General features: G+C 41.1%; 1 protein-coding gene across 11 annotated transcripts in view; it reads left to right on the top strand.

Annotated features, from left to right (window-relative positions):
- LOC136825801 (uncharacterized) overlaps positions 1-16,727 on the top strand; it is a 682,034-nt gene that overhangs the window by 649,256 nt on the left and 16,051 nt on the right. The window contains exons 1-2 of one of the 11 annotated variants that reach the window (XM_067082713.1): positions 7,662-11,046; positions 11,092-12,132. The exons of 9 other annotated variants lie outside the window; for them this stretch is intronic. In XM_067082713.1, the coding sequence (XP_066938814.1) occupies positions 9,714-11,046; positions 11,092-12,132 (2,374 nt within the window). In that variant the 5' untranslated portion in view covers positions 7,662-9,713. Of the gene's footprint in view, positions 1-7,661; positions 12,133-16,727 lie in introns of those variants that run through there. One more of the 11 variants, XM_067082711.1, reaches the window with a different exon arrangement.

Raw genomic sequence — 16,727 nt, 5'->3', positions numbered from 1 at the left:
TTATTGTTTTTTTTTGGGGGCGATCATACCAGCTTTCTTTTTTATTTCGATATTTGGGGGTGGGAGAAGGAACATATCAGCTTTATTGTTTTGATTGTGATGTAAGTTTCTTTCGTTTTGATTGTAAGTTCTTTTTTTGTTTTGATTGTAAGCTCTTTTGCATGCTATGTCGAAAATTCTAAACAGATTCAGTGAAACAATGTTCACTTTAAGATGACAGGAACAGATGTTAGTTATTTTTACGAAAATTGGATTTTTTTAAAAGTCTATTTTTGTTTACTGAGAAGTGAGTTCCTCGGGTGAATAGCTTCCGGTTCTGTCAGTCATATTTCATATGCATCACCCCGCGTTTCATCATTTAAGAGTTTCTGGTGATGATTTAAACAGCAGCAAATTTTTTAACTAAACGTCTCTCTCTCTCTCTCTCTCTCTCTCTCTCTCTCTCTCTCTCTCTCTCTCTCTCTCTCTCTCTCTCTCTCTCTCTCATAGGCGTGTAGTTTTCTCTTTCAAGCTAACGTGAAAGCTTTCGTAACTCGTCACGAAAGATGTACCTGTATACCGTTTCGAAAACACGTGTTTATTGTTTGGGAATATGGTATCTCTTTTTTCTGAACGGATTCTGTTCGCGTTTGGAACTTGACTGACCTTCCTTTTTCGAAGTATTGTTTTCCTTTTTTTCCCCCCAAAGGACTTCTTCCCATTTCCTGTTTCCCTTGTCAGAGCTCAATCTTATACCCAATTTGCGACCCAGCTGTTGTGGGAAATTCATAACCAGCTTTCAGTCATTGCTTCGTCTCCTGTCTTATCCATTCCATCAGCTGTGACCTCTGACACGGCTTCTGGGAGTGATAAAAAAGGGGTCACCGCTTTTCCTGTAAGCGTGTAGATGTGAGGCCAGTTTAGCCCATCAATCTCGAACCGTTTTTCGGTCCTTTCCTGATTGTTTAGAAGGGAAAATATAATGCACTTTTCCTACAGAATTGCCCGAATTCGTCTGTCTTTTATCTTCGAATTGTATTTTAGTATGAGGCTTAAATCATTATAAAAAGTGCATAAATACTCTAGTGTGTTTTCCTACTGTTGTAATAATATGAGTTATGGATTGTGAATTCGAATCTGTTTTAATGTTCAGAATTATTTATTGCTTCCTCTTGGGCTTGACTTGAAGTTAAAATAAGGTGCTTTTGATGAGATTGGTGCTTTTGATGAGATTATTGCAGTTATATAAATGCACATTTTTTGCATTGCATTCGTGGTGTTATTCAAATGGTTATGAAGAGAATGGATTGATTTTGATTTTGTCATCAGACTTCTTAGTAGTAGCAGTAGTGTTTTTCTTTTAAAACATAATATATATATTTTTAACCCATCTAGTGACGGTCATATTTATGGTATGCCCATAGAACATGGGTATGCTGTTTGTTTTCATCCGCATCGTATAGCCCACTGATGCCCTCCATGTGTAGTATAATATATATATATATATATATATATATATATATATATATATATATATATATATATATATATATATATATATATATATATATATATATATATATATATATACATACATATACATACATACATATATATACATATACACACACAGTATATATGTATGTGTATGTCAGTCCCTCTATATATCATCACTTCTGACACGAAGTAGTGGAAAGGGGAAGCCATTAAGAGTTTTAATTAGAAGGTGTGGCAGGATCCCTGGAAACTTGAGAGAGAGAGAGAGAGAGAGAGAGAGAGAGAGAGAGAGAGAGAGAGAGAGAGAGAGAGAGGGGCCGCCGCTTGTGGTAGATGTATGTGTGTGCAGCAGCAGGGATTCGTAATTATGTATTCATGTCATAGGCCTAAGGGACTTGTATCTTTGAAGGAGGAACCGGAGAGAGAGAGAGAGAGAGAGAGAGAGAGAGAGAGAGAGAGAGAGAGAGAGAGAGAGAGAGAGCGGGCGGATGTTTGTGTAGTGTTTGTTTCATTCGGAGGTTTTTCTGTTCTCGAGAATGACAGTTGTGACAAAGGTGTTATACATCGCTGTTGTTGTTTTTGGATCGAGGTAGCCTTGTGCCAGCATGAGCTGTTGATCCTTGACCAGGCCTGGGAGTTTAGGCGGACCAGCCGTCGGTTTTGTGTCGACTTGGAAAGCGTAAACATTCCTTCGTCGTCGTCTTCTTTTTGAAGTTTAGTCTATCAAATATCCTTGATTGTAGTCAAATTTGTTTTTCTCTGTTTGTTATACACGGTATAGCCTGGTGGTCACTTCTGTGGACTAAACTTCTGCTTCTCATTATTCCTGATACGTAAAGGATTTCAGTATAACTTGTTCCCAGAAATTTCAGGAAATGAAGAGTTATGAGCAAATCTCTTATCTGTTTATTTCCGTAGATTCGGTGAAAGCGACGAGTAAAAGTATTTGGATATAATAATAATAATAATAATAATAATAATAATAATAATAATAATAATATTAATGTCTGTTAAAGATCACTTTTGACAAAGTTCTTGTTACGATAAAAGTATGAACTTGGAAGAGCATACTCAAGTGAAAGTTTTCTATAAAAAAGTATGAACTTAGAAGAGCACACTCAGGTATAAAACTGACATTAAAAACTCATTTGTCTTGAGATATTTTCTATGAAAACCTCATTTTTCTGATAAAAAACAAAGCGATGTGACATTGTTTATCGCCAAACCTTAGTTTCCGCGACATAGGTCATTTAGAAGGTCAGCGGTCACTGGAAGGTCACTAGTCACTTCACTGGCTTAATCTGAACGACAGTAAATGGCGTGTCTCGGGCAAAGCTATAAACAGTGGATTATAGCGTCCGGGCAAAGATTTAAATGGCTAAATAGCTCTGCCTACGTTAAATTCCGTACCTGGCCACACCCTTAGCGGAGTGTTTGATATACAGGCTCTAAGTGGTGTTCTGAGAATTAAGATTAATTATATTCATTAACATATCCACTGTGTTCTGCTGTTGTCAGTAAACAAAAAAGGGTGGGATCTTCACAAGGAGAGAGTTGGAGAATGATATTTAGAAGAATAAATGTTATTCTTATACATTTTACGACTTTGTCTTTCAGTGAAGTGCATGTTAACTTCACCTCTCTCTCTCTCTCTCTCTCTCTCTCTCTCTCTCTCTCTCTCTCTCTCTCTCTCTCTCTCTCTCTCTCTCTCTCTCTCTCTAATCCCCCAGAACCAAAACAAGCTTAAAAGGCGTGTCCCGGTTGGGATCAAAACAAAAACTCAAGGCCAGTATACCGGATTACAATGTCCGATATCGCTTCAGGCAGAGATTAACAGGAAACGGATTAATACGGTCAAGAAATGTTGTTCTCAGAATGAGTTTGGCCTTGTGTCAGTCCGCCAGAACTGGGCAGCGTCTTTGATGTGAACCTATAACACAACCTCTCTGGTTTGACCATGACTTTGTCATTAGAAACACTTCAAGTAGCTTCGAGAAGGTTGCGAACTAAACAAAATAAACGTGTTATTATTATTATTATTATTATTCAGAAGATGAACCTTATTCATATGGAACAAACTCACCAAAGGGACTATTGACTTGAAATTCAAGCTTCCAAAGATTATTATTATTATTATTATTTTTATTCGGAAGATGAAAGCTATTCATATGGAACAAGCCCACTACAGGGACCATTGACTCAAAATTGAAATTCGAGTTTCCAAAGAATATTATTATTACTACTACTACTACTACTACTACTACTACTACTATTATTATTATTATTATTATTATTATTATTCAGAAGAAGAACCGAATTCATATGGAACAAGCCCACCAAATTCAAGCTTTCAAAGAATATTATGGTGTTCATTAGAAAGAAGGTTTTGAATAGATCTCGAAATTTTCCGACCCCGCATTACAGTTATTTAAAAAATTACCATGAAAATTTACATATTTGAGTTTTTTGATTGTTATTGCTATCTGTTACATGTTGCTGGATTCTTATAATGAGTTAACTGCTTAGTAGAGGTATTATAATTAGTCTTTTGATATCATAAGTTCACTCAATTTTTAATTTACATTTTATTTTAAATTTTCCCGGCCATCTTCGTTATAGCCCGTCGTCTCCTCCTAAAATTACGAAACGGCTCTCATGATATGTAAACAATCTCGTTATTCGTCTGATTTATTGCCTTGCGTCCGGTCCCGGACGTTATTATCGTTAACGTGCTCTTCATTTTCGTCTGATACGACGGCGTCTTCTGTGCAGTAACACGAACACTACGCGAAAGAAAGAAGAAAGACAATTTAGATGGTAACTTTTTTTTTTGGGGGGTAGTGGTGTTATAAAGGTAATTTTGGTGGTCACCCTTCCTGCGACACTCATTCCCCGATTCCTCCCGTGGTTGTATCTTTCCTCCCATACCCCCTCCCTCTATTCTCCCCCTTCCACCACACTCTCTCTCTCTCTCTCTCCCTTCCTCCCTTCCTTGTTCGTGAATGTCAAGGTTATTTTCAGTCTCCCGCTGCGGGAGCCTGGTTTCACTTTTGTTGTGAACGCCAGAAATCCTGAAGTTCTCTCTGTCTCGCCTCAGGCGAGAAAGTCCGACTTCTTCAGCCCAGCCAGTCCAAGCGTGGCTTATTTTTGATAGTCTTCAGCCCGTTCTTGAAAAATTATTGAATTTCCACACTTTTTAAAGTATTTTTCATCGTTTTTACAATTTTGTGAAGTTATTCATTTCTGCACTTTTAAAAATAGTTTTCATCGTTTTCACACTTTTTTGAAAACTTATTCATTTCCCCAATTTTTAAAATAGTTTTCATCGTTTTCAACCCCCTTTAAGAAAAATGATTGATTTCCCCACTTTTTAAAAATATTTTTCATCGTTTTCACACTTTTTTGAAAACATTAATTTCCCCACTTAGAATATTTTTCATCGTTTTCACACTTTTATGAAAATTGATTGATTTCCCCACTTTTTAAAATATTTTACATCGTTTTCAACCCCCTTTAAGAAAAATGATTGATTTCCCCAATTTTTAAAATATTTTTCATCTTTTTCAACCCCCTATATGAAAAACTTATTCATTTGCTCACTTTTAAAAATATTTTTCATTCATTAATTATATGATTCTTTTTAAAACGAGAAATCTTGCGTAGTTTCAGCGATTATACGCTGCCTTTCATACTGCTGCCTTGTGTCAATATTTTGAAATTGGATATGTACCTGCACTTTTGCTCGGTAATATTTTATCGTTAGGTTTAAGAGTTTGTATTGTGAATGAATTTATATTATACCGAACAAATTGGGAATCATTAAGCTAAAGGCATTGCGGGATAGTTTGATTTGGTACAGATAGTCAATTCATTACGCTTTCTTTTGCTCCATGTGAGCATGACAAGTTTTTGCCTTCCTTTTTGCTGTTTTTGCTTTACGTTCCAATCAACTTGGCCTTATTGCCCTGTCGTCTGTCGAACAATCATACCCATAGACTTAGTTGCAAGCAGGGTGCAAGCAAGGTCTATCTGTGGCTGTGTTCCCTGTTGTCTATCGAACAATCACGTCCATAGACTTGGTTGCAAGCAAGGTCTGTCTAGCTGTGTTCCCTGTTGTCTGTCGAACAATCATTCCCATAGACGAAGGTGCAAGCAGGGTGCAAGCAAGGTCTGTCTAGCTGTCTCCCTGTTGTCTATCGAACAGTCATTCCCATAGACGAAGGTGCAAGCAGGGTGCAAGCAAGGTCTATCTAGCTGTGTTCCTTGTTGTCTATCGAACAATCACGCCCATAGACTTAGTTGCAAGCAAGGTCTGTAGCTGTGTTCCGAGTTGTCTGTCTAACAATCATGCCCATAGCCTTCTTGCAAGCAGGGTGCAAGCAAGGTCTGTCTTGAGATCTCTAGACCTTGTGGAGCGAATGCCTTCTTCAGCCTTATAGAGACGTGCGAAGGAGGTAGCAGTCTCTCGCCAGATCTCACCTTGATGATGACATTGAACCCGGCAGCCTTTTATTATTTTTCCCCACGAGTTTTCCGCCGTGGCGACTTCACGTTCCTGACACCCTTAGATTTCAGTCGCTGCTTCGCTCAGCTTGCCTCTTTTCCTTGTTCGTTTGTGGTCTTAGTATTTCTGAATCGTAGTCTCGTTTCAGTCATAGGCTTTACGCCTGTTGTGTATTTTATATATAAATTTAGCCTCAGTTCCGATTTGTCAGTCTTTCAAGCGAAGATGCAGTCCGTAACTACCCTAATACAGTTCTTGTATTTTAATAGTTGTCTTACATTTTTATTTATTTATTTGTTAATTTATCTATTTTTTCAATAACTGATCGCTTTCTGTTTTTCCATTACCTTCTGTTACTTCTTTCGAATGAACACCATAATATTCTTTGGAAGCTTGAATTTTCAGTCAGTGGCCCCCTTTCGTGGGCTTGTTCCATATGAATAGGGTTCATCTGAATAATAATAATAATAATAATAATAATAATAATACTCTTTGGAAGTTTGAATTTCAAGTCAGTGGCCCCTGGGGTGGGCTTCTTCCATATGGTTAGGGTTCATCTGACTAATATAATAATAATAATAATAATAATAATAATAATAATAATAATAATAATAATATAATTTTCCCATTTCGAAAGCGTATGGGAGGTTGTGTCTTGTTTTCCTTCTTGTTAATATGGTCTACTGGTTAAGCAGAATGAAGTCTTGGGGCCAAAATATATATATACAGTATTCCTTTGATTTTATTGACAATTACTGTAATCAAAATGTTGGAGAAACTAATCCACAGTTATGTATGGGTACAAATATATTTTACGTAAATCTGTACAGAGAGCTTTTGGGAAACTGTTAGTTCTCTGTATAGATTTATTTTAAAATATATTTGTACCCATACATAGCTGTGGATTTGTTTCTCCATTTCAAGATTCATGCTACTATGAATATTTTTTAATAAAAAAAAAAGTAACGGTGACATAATAAGAAAAGTAAATGAATCGGTTAATGAAGAATATATTCGCCCGTGTTTTGAGAATAGTAATCGCATAAGAGTTTTTTAATGGTACTCTTGTCGTCAGAGAAGTGTATGCCATTAAAATGGAGATGTACCGTTAATTAAGAAAGCTGCTGATGTACCTGGCCAGGTTGATAACAAGCAGCAGGCAGACTGGAGGAGCGAGAAATAGATTCAAGTGGAATCGTGCTTCATAGGAGAAGAAGAAGAGAAACACGTGGGTCAGCTGGAGAGACTGGGTGCTCCTCACTTCTCCACTTCAAGTCTAAAGCCTCTCTCTCTCTCTCTCTCTTCATTTCCCCTTTTTCACTCGGTACTTTCCTCACTCACTCACTCACTCACGCGTTCAGTATTTCTGCCCACTCCTCCCCCTCATCTCCTCTGAGAGAGAGAGAGAGAGAGAACTAATCCTTCATCCCTGTATGATTCGACCCCAAAACACAGCTGTTAAAGGCAAAATTATAATATGAGGACTATTTTTGTTTTATTATAGTTTCGAGGGATTTTTAACCGGCGAATATATTTTGATAGCGGGATTTTCTCTCAAGAGAACTGTATTGCTAACAATATATATGCCTGTTTACTGGATAGAATGGCAGTGTAAACAGAGAAGTTGCTGTCCGCTGACCAACTGTCATAACATTGGTGTTGGATGTTGGCTAAAGGTCTTGGGAGAGAGACTTCTCCCCCCCCCCCTCCTCTCTGTCTCTAGGAATAAGATGTAAAATACGGTTCCACGAAGTTTAGAGAGCACTTTGTATTGTGAACAGTAACAAAACACGTGGGGCCAAAGGGTTATTCTGCGTTGGATGTGCCTTAATAGTCTCTGTGCTCCGGTGCTGCCTCTTGTGGTTTTACCGGCAAAGAAGAATGCAGCCGGAAATGTATATACGTATTATAGACGAACGCACGCGGGATTCACCGGAGAATGTTATATTGTAGGATGAATAGCTTAGGAAGACGAATATGTTTAGTATGTTCTTTCATCGAGTAGATGAAGCGTGTGGGATGATGAAAAAAGTCCTCCTCGAAACTGTGCGCTGAAACGCGATACCGGTATCCTGATTGCTCTACAGATTGAGGAGGAGCCTTGAGGAACCTCGTTTTAAGTCTTGGAAGAAAATAACCTTCCCCCAGGCATGGCTGTTCCTTCTCTCTCTCTCTCTGTGGTTGCTCTATCATTATTCATATACATCTACACCTTTCTTTTTTAAGTATTTTCTTCAAGATTTCCATGTGTTGGTATAATGGGTTTGGCTTTTATCAATATTTAACTGTTAATTTTAGGTATTGCCATAACTCCTTACTTAATCGTATAGTTTCCTCAGATCGTTTTTCCCCCTCGTGGGCTTTTTTTTCCTAAGTATTCGTAATTGCAGTAGTCGTACCCGAGGGTAGTAAAAAATCCCCCTTCTCCCAGTTACATTTTGGAAACATTTTACAGATTTCCTCCATTCATGTGACCCGGTCTACATTCCATGGCCTTTTGCTTTTACCCACACCCCCACCTCGCCAGTTCTTGTTTACCCACATTTCCTCCCCCACCCCACCCCACATCCCCCACTCTGCGAGAACCCACCCTTCTCCTCATTCGTCCTTTCTCCCGCCATTACCCACGAATAACCGCGTGTCTCTATAGCCCCACCCTAATCCTCCCTCCCTCCACCCCCAAGTCAAAGTGCTCCCAATGTCTGCCCTCCCCATGTTTCCCTTCCGTCTGTTCTCCCCAGCCCCAAAACCCCCACCCCCTTTCTTCTCTTACTCCTCCTTCCTTCTCTCATCTTAAGTTTGTGTGTGTTAGTCTGTTGTTGTGTCAGTCATCTCCTGGTGGTTCCTTGGGTGAATCCTTCGGGGTTGGTTTGTAGGAGACTCGAGTTCCCTTAGATACAGTTGGTGTTCCTTGAGAGGTCGGAGGAGGAGGAGGAGTTGTCGCCAGCACGACGTGACTGACGACGAGTCAAAGTGGTCATCAGGCCCCCCACCCCACCAGCCGGGTGTTCTCTCTCTCTCTCTATCTCTATCTCTCACACTCACACTCACAAAGCACTTTTGGAGGGAAACGTAGTTCGGACGAGCCGTTGTTCGCGTCGTCTCAGTCTGTTTACTTCGGCGGCCTGAAGGAGAAGTGTACAAGCACCGGCAACGAGTGATTGATTGACAGGCGGGTTTCGCTGTACTCGTGCGTGGAAGAATGCGACGGTGATTCGCAGTGAATTACAAATGAGAGATTTCAATTAGAAGTCAGATCGTGTAATGAAAGGAAGTATATTCAGTGGTATTGGTGATTTTTGTGTAAACATATTATTTACGGAGATATTACGTTTCGTAGACACTTAGAAGAAACCTTTGTAGTGTTTCACATCACTGACCTTGTCAGGCAGTAATGTTATTAGTGAAGAAGGTGACGTAGAAGACACTGTCACGTCCTGAGAACCGCTCGTGTGTCGATCACCATTACTCGCCCGTCCGCTGGCAGAGCAGCAGCGCCGTCGTTTCGTCGTCTACACCTTCAGGAGCTGCAGTTCAGTTACTTTAAATATTTTTTAAATAGTTGATTTCTAGAATCCGGCAATGACAACAACTGCCGGGTTATGAGGTTGTTGGTTGTCTAGAAAGTGATTTCGTTTGAGTTTACAATAGACTGAAAAGCCCTAGACTCATATAAACTGATTTGCCGTGAGTAACGGTGAGTTCGCTCCAGACCTGAAGTAGGCGCTTACCGATGGCGAGACGCCGGCCCTCTTGTAGGCGCAGGAGTTCCTCCGGTAGGACAAAGGCCAAAGCCTCCTCAGGAAGGCGGAACGATGGCGCGTCCTTCAAGCCGAAAGGTCAGGCGGATTTCACGTCGAGTAAACACACAGCCATGGAAAACGGAAGCGCGAGGGAGAGGAAAGAAAACTGCGACCCCTTAGGCCCTCCATCATGTGACCCCCAGGGGAAGAAGCCCCTGGGCAACAACAATGCTCCCCCCTCCTCCCCCTCCTCCCCGCTTCACAGACCCAATCACCTTAACAATCTAATTAACGTGAATTCTGGGAGGGACTCCGCTTGCAGCGACGAAACGCCAATATCCTCCTGTAGTCTGTATACCAGCTCGAGCAGCACACCTTCCTGCGACACTCCATCCTTGAGCTCTTACGACAACAGCCGGACGGGGACGCCCTCCATACAAACGCCGTCCATGAGGACGCCTTCCATAAGGACGCCCTCGCTCTTCGGCAGTTCCTTCGACAATTCGTCCTTCGACGCCTCTTCTCTGGAATACGAGAGCAACAGCTCGTCGGTGTGCGGCACCCCTGTCACCCCTCGACCGGGCCACCCCCACCCCAACGCCCACCCTCTCGAGTTGAGCAGCAGCCAGGAGGAGTCGAGCGAGGAGTCTCGCGCGAGGAAGAGAACCGAGAAGAGGAAGCGCTACAGGAGGAACAGGAGGCTTAGGATGTTGGCCGCCATGCACATGGAGAACGTCGAGAGGGAGAAGCTGTGTAAAATGGCGTCTTCTTCTGCCGGCGACAAGGTCGACGAAGCTATTGCTACTGGTGGTGGTGCTGTTGGGGAAATGGCCATCGACGTGCCGGTTGGGAATGTCGTCGAGGGAACACAGAACGGAGTAGAGAAGGAAAGTGCCTTTATCGAAGAGTTAACGTTGCCGCCTGCCGTGACGACCCTCAAAGAGAGGGACAGCGTCGAAGAAGTCGTCGACGAAGGGTTTTCTGAGAATTTCGACAAGGCCCAGCGTAAGAATCTGGAGGAGACGATCGTCACGACCAATATGTCGGCGGCGACAAAGACCGTGAAAGACGGAGACACTTATAACAGAGAGTTGTCTGTAGATGTCATCAGAATCGAGGTTGAGGGAGAGGTCAGATTTCACGGAGGGGAAGAAGGGTCAAAGGAGAGTGAAAATGCAAAGGACATCATGAACAAGTACGCCGACGGTCTCTCGCAGACGCTGAAGGACGAGATGGACAAAATAACGAGCGAGGTCCTGGAGAGTCGAGTTTCCAGTGAGAAGAGTAATGAAGTTACCGAAGAAGGGTGCGCAGATGAAGAAGGTAAAGTTACCGAAGAAGAGGAGAAAGGGTGCGCAGATGAAGAAGGTAAAGTTACCGAAGAAGAAGAGAAAGGGTGCGCAGATGAAGAAGGTAAAGTTACCGAAGAAGAAGAGAAAGGGTGCGCAGATGAAGAAGGAGGTTCCTGCGAGGATGACGATGGCAGAGAAGAAGGCACAGATGACGACCCGCCGAAGGAGAAACAGTCGGAGGAACCCTCTGGTTCCTCATCTGAAACAGGAGAGGAAAGCACTTCTCCCGATCAAGTAGACGGCACCTCGACCTCCCCAGCTGCCGAAAATAAAGAAACTGAGAAGGAACCTTTGCCTTCAGGAAAGCAAGTTAACGAGGAAATAGACACCGTCGTCTGTACGAAGGCGGTACCTGACGAAGTCACTTCTGCGGTAGTGAACGACAACCTCCACCTGATAAATCGCTTTGATAAACTCGAATTGGTCGACGTCATTGAAACCCAGGGTTGCCCGGAGAATCTGGTCGTTCTGGAGATGAAGAACAACGCCGACGGTTTGACCGGCGATAGCGCAGGTCAAGAGGAGGAGGAGGAGGAACAGAAGATAACGGATAACGAAAACGGCGTGGAGGCGCCCAAAGGCAAAGTGAGGTTTGCCGGAGAGGAGGAGAACGAGAATGTCGAGCAAGTCGTCGATATCCCCATTATAATGGAATCCGGTTACGAGGAAATCTTCCCGGAGGAACGGGTCGAGGTGATCGACGTCATGAAAGCCGGAGAAGGGGAAGACGGAGATATAGTGATATTTGAGGTTCAGAATGACGACGAAGCAAAAGAAGAAGAAGAAGAAGAGGAGGGGGAGGAGGAGGAGGAGGAGGATGGGGGCGTAGAGGAAACTGACAACGACACGAAAGAGGATGCAGAAAATGAGCCGAATGACGAAGTCGCAGTCGCTGTTGGAAAGGAAGCGACTGACAGCAGCAGCACCAGCGAGCCGGGGCGAAAAGAGGAGGAAGTCGAAATTGCTCAAAACGGCGTGATTTCGACAGACGTGGATAAAAACGCAGTAGTAGGACCCACCACCGTCGGGGATGAAGCGAAGAAGCCTGCAGGAAAAGGTAAAAAAAAGAAAAAAAAATTATATATAAGGCGGTTTGTGTGGTATGATGATTTTCCGGGGTAGGAGAACAAGCCATATGTTTTAAAAACCTTTTAACAAACTCATTATGTTTAGTTAATGACTGGAAGTTTTGGTATGTTATTTTGTAATGCTTCCCCAAAAGGTCCTTGGTTAAATTGTAAGTTCGGTTGTATTAAGTGTTAACATTGGGGGTAGTATTAGCTGCAAACAGCATAGTTGCATCGTAAATTTACCAATATACATTTGAATGAACAACCTGGATATTGTTTATTTTTCGTAATACTTGCTTTGTCGCGGTGTATTCGTAACCACCGGAACCCATTTTGTACGGCTACCGTAAGAGGTTTACATGCTTTGTTTGGCTTCTTTTTTTTGGGGGGGGGATAATAGTTCCTTTGTATTCACTTTGTTAGGAATTTTGGCCACAAATCAGCTGTTTCTTGTTGATCTTCCGTTGCAGAACCTTTGAAGTTGCTTTTAGTTTTCACAACATAGTGGTCAGTTATTCGAAAAGTTTGATTATACACGTGTGGTATTCCAGCTCCGAAATTCCCCTGAAAAATTGTTTAAATTTGTTAATTGCTTATTTGTCTTGTATACTCTACGTATTAATTTCCCTTACCGTATCTCCTGTGAATGAAGCTAGTTATTGCGTCATTGACATTTTCATTATTGGTATTTATCTCCAATTATTATTGGATCCTTGGTAGTCTAGCTTGCGTATTCCACAGGTTATTGCATTATGGTATTCTAGCTTTTGCTTTCATTTGTATTCTCTTTAATTTTGTAGGTATTGCATTGGTAACATAAGCTCATGGTTTTCCTTGACAAAATTTCCATTGAATGTTCGAAGTAGGTAATTGCATCGTTTATTATTATGTACTTTTGGGGGTTACACCTAGTAAATACTGGTCGTTATCATCCTGCTAATGGCTTATTTATCGTTTGATTCGTTCTAGCGTCTAATAATTTATTAGGTATAAGAACAAGTTTGTAGTTTTTTCCCGGCTTGGCACGGCACACAAGGGGGCGTGGTCACGACTGACCCTACTTGTAATTGGGGGCGTGGCCACAATCACCCTGCATATATTTGGGGGCGTGGTCACAATTAACTGTGCCGTAGACATACATTAGTCATATCTTGAGCCACCCTGCCCAAGGACACGGAATGCAGAGAAGAGGAGATTGATAAGCATTTTGTGGGACTAAGCGCGCTGCTGTATCTTTCTTTCTTGTGCTAGCCAGCCCCTTTGGTATTTGTGCTCGGGCGTTGGACGTCGTCTCTCTCTCTCTCTCTCTCCTTCCTCGTGTGGGATTAAGATAAGAGTACCTCGGAGGAAGTTGGAGCACGGACGGTCGGTCGCACATGGCCTGATGAATGGTACATTGATGGTACATGTAGCGTTTTAGTGAATGGTGCGCGGATGGTACATGTTTTACTGTGATGCCTCAACTGATGATTCGCTTTCTAAGATATGTTCATATTAGTGTATTAAATTGTTCAGTCATTTGTTTGCATATACTCATATAAATAAATTTGACAACTCGGGATCGAACCCAGGTCTTTCAGTACATACAAACACATACATATATGTAAATATATATTAATGGGGAACCTTTTCAGCGCAAGGTCTAAAGTTGACCAGGTGTTTAAGGGGGAGGGGGGAAGATGGGTGGATGGAGGTATTGGGGTATGTGTGAAAGGCTCGGGCAGAGGATTCGAAGTTGGTATTTGTGGTATGTAGCTCTGACTCACCCCACCGCCACCTATTTTATGAGGAGACTCTCTGCCTGGGTACCTACCTGGTAGCGTCTCGGCCAGGTAGGTTGATAAGTGTTAAACTGCTCTTCAGAGGTTAGGTTGAATTGAGTTGAAGGGTTTCGGAACTGTTTCGTCAAGCGACGTCGAAGTGTTGAATATGTCTATAAATGTATCTAAAAATGTCATTCTCGTAGCGTTGAATTTATCTATAAAATTTCACTCTTCGTTTAATCAGATTGTAAATAATGGCACTTGGTGTTTCCCGTTTTAAAATGATAAATATATCTAATAATGTCATTCGCAGTGTTGAATATACATCTATAAAATTTCACTCTTTCAGTTTGATCAAATGTTTAATGAGGGCATTTACTGTTTCCCATTTTAAAACGATAAATACATCTAAAAATGGCATTCGTGGTGTTAGCCTAAATATATCTACAAAATTTCACTCTTCAAGTTTGATCAAATGTTTAATGAGGGCACTTCCTGTTTCCCACTTTAGAATGATAAATATATCAAATAATGTCATTAGTCTTGAATATATCTATAAAATTTCATTTAAGTTTGATCAAATGTGAAATGAGGACACATTATTTCGCAATTTAAAATATGAAAGGTAATGATAGTTTTGTGCTGATTAAAGATATGCCAGATTTTAATAATTTGGAGTGACTTATCTATCTCCAGTCGAATGAAAACTCAGTCTGTTGACTGAAGTGGGTTTCATAATAGTCTGAATTGCAATATAAAAGTTGAACTATTCAAGTCGGTCGGCGCACGTGTCTAAATCTGAAACGGACGAAGTTTCTTGCTCATTCTGTGTACGTATTTCAACATCAGAAGCAAATATGTCTTCGTTCACGATTTGTTAAGCAGGCAGCTGTGCAAAGACTTAATTCCTGAGATTTTATGCGATCAGCCGTTTCTTAAACCCGCGGAATGAGATTTTTGGTCCGCGCCAAGGAATCTTTCACTTACTGAAGTGATATTCTTGATATTCTTGCTACGTAGGATGGTATTGCTGTATGAATGTGTGTATAATATTTGAGTTGATGAACTTGGTGATTGTGCTCGTAAGATCAGGGATAGAGAAAGTTCCACTCCTAGCAGGGGGACACTTTCTCCCGCGTGAAGAACTTTCTTTTTGGCATGTTTTCACTCCTGATGTTGCCTTTTTTATATATTAATTTGGAGCAAGATCTTAACCTCTTTCGATTGAACTGATACTTGAGCGAATGACTGAAGAATCTCCTATTTACCCAAAGGCCACAGAATGATTTAGATATTCTGTGAAATTACCACTCCCCCCCAAAGAAATTCGCGTGATACAGAAATATTCAGGGAGACGCCCTTGTATATCAGAATCACGCGGGAATAATGAAGCCTTTGTCACGCCAGTTTTAAATGCGTAGTGAGTCACTCTTTTTAAGGATATTCAAATCAACAGAATGAAATTCACCCTTAGAGGAAAGGAGTGGCGAGTGTTGATGATGTCGTATTCTGGAGTTCGTCCCATTTGCTGGCATCAGGAACCCTCGAACACGTGACTTGCATGCCCAACCCTTTTATTTATTTATTTAAACATTGTTTTCTCTACGTAAATTATTATTGTTGGAGAATCAAATCCACAGTTATGTATGGGTACAAATATATTTAAAAATTCTCTACAGAGAGCTTTCGTGGATTTATTACATTCCCATTTTCGAAATATGCACCCATGCCTGAATGTGGGTTTTTCTCCATTTCAAGATTCATGCTACTATGATAATTTTTTGTATTATTATTATTATAGGCAATATTTTTAGGCTATTGAAGAAATTTAGGAAAATTGGCGTTTTATTTTATACTTTTAACTGGTAAATGTATTCGTACATTTTGGTGGAGCTGTCACTAAATGTTGCTTCAACACTGGCGTGGTGGTGGGGTCGAGTGCTATATTTACAGCCTAAAAGGCCTATGAACGCTTAGGAGAGCAGTAATGCTGGAAGAACCCGAAGCTGTTAAGCCCAAAGGATCGTCAGGGGTCGCGGAGAGAGAGAGAGAGAAATGCCTGGGCATTCCCAGGTAGAAAACAAGAAGCTCGTGCCGTAGTTAGGGCATGGGGTTAGGTTATCGGTTTGTATCTTCATAGCGAAATGACTTGGGTTTAGTATTCTGTAGGCTGGTTTGTGGTAGGATAACGGACGGGCCACGTTTTCATGTTCTTTGTTCTACTAAGAGTCTTCTCTCGATGCTCTCGACTGGACGGCGAGGGAGTACAGTATAGTCTCGCTTGGCTGTTGTGGAGGAACGGAAGTTTTTTGGGGCAAGGGGAGTGGGAGATTGGGGGCGGGTGGGATGGTAGCCCCACGAATTGCTGCCAACATACCCCACATGCTTCTCGTTTTTTTGCCAAATTTTTTTATCTTTTTTTTTTTTGTTAGAATGCTTGATGCAACGTGTTGTAGTTTACTTTTAGTTCGGGGCGTGTTTATGCCCCCCCCCCCATTTATTTTTCTTTTCTCAGTGAGCTAGTGTGTTATCATCGCAGAGTTAGATTTTAGTGTAAACGTGTTTTATTATTATTATTATTATTATTATTATTATTATTATTATTATTCAGAAGTTGAAGAACCTTATTCATATGGAACAAGCCCACCACAGGGGCCATTGACTTGAAATTCAAGCTCCCAAAGAGTATTATGATGTTCATTAGGAATATGTAAGAGTAGGTAAAGGTAAACACACACAGAAAAGATCTCACTTATGAAAAGAAGTAAAAAGTAAGTTAATAAATAGATAAGTATATTAAATTGAGATAAATAGATAAG

Source organism: Macrobrachium rosenbergii, chromosome 39, assembly GCF_040412425.1.
Source record: "Macrobrachium rosenbergii isolate ZJJX-2024 chromosome 39, ASM4041242v1, whole genome shotgun sequence".
In the NCBI taxonomy this organism is placed as follows: Eukaryota; Metazoa; Arthropoda; class Malacostraca; order Decapoda; family Palaemonidae; genus Macrobrachium; species Macrobrachium rosenbergii.
This window is presented reverse-complemented; position numbering and strand designations above follow the sequence as displayed.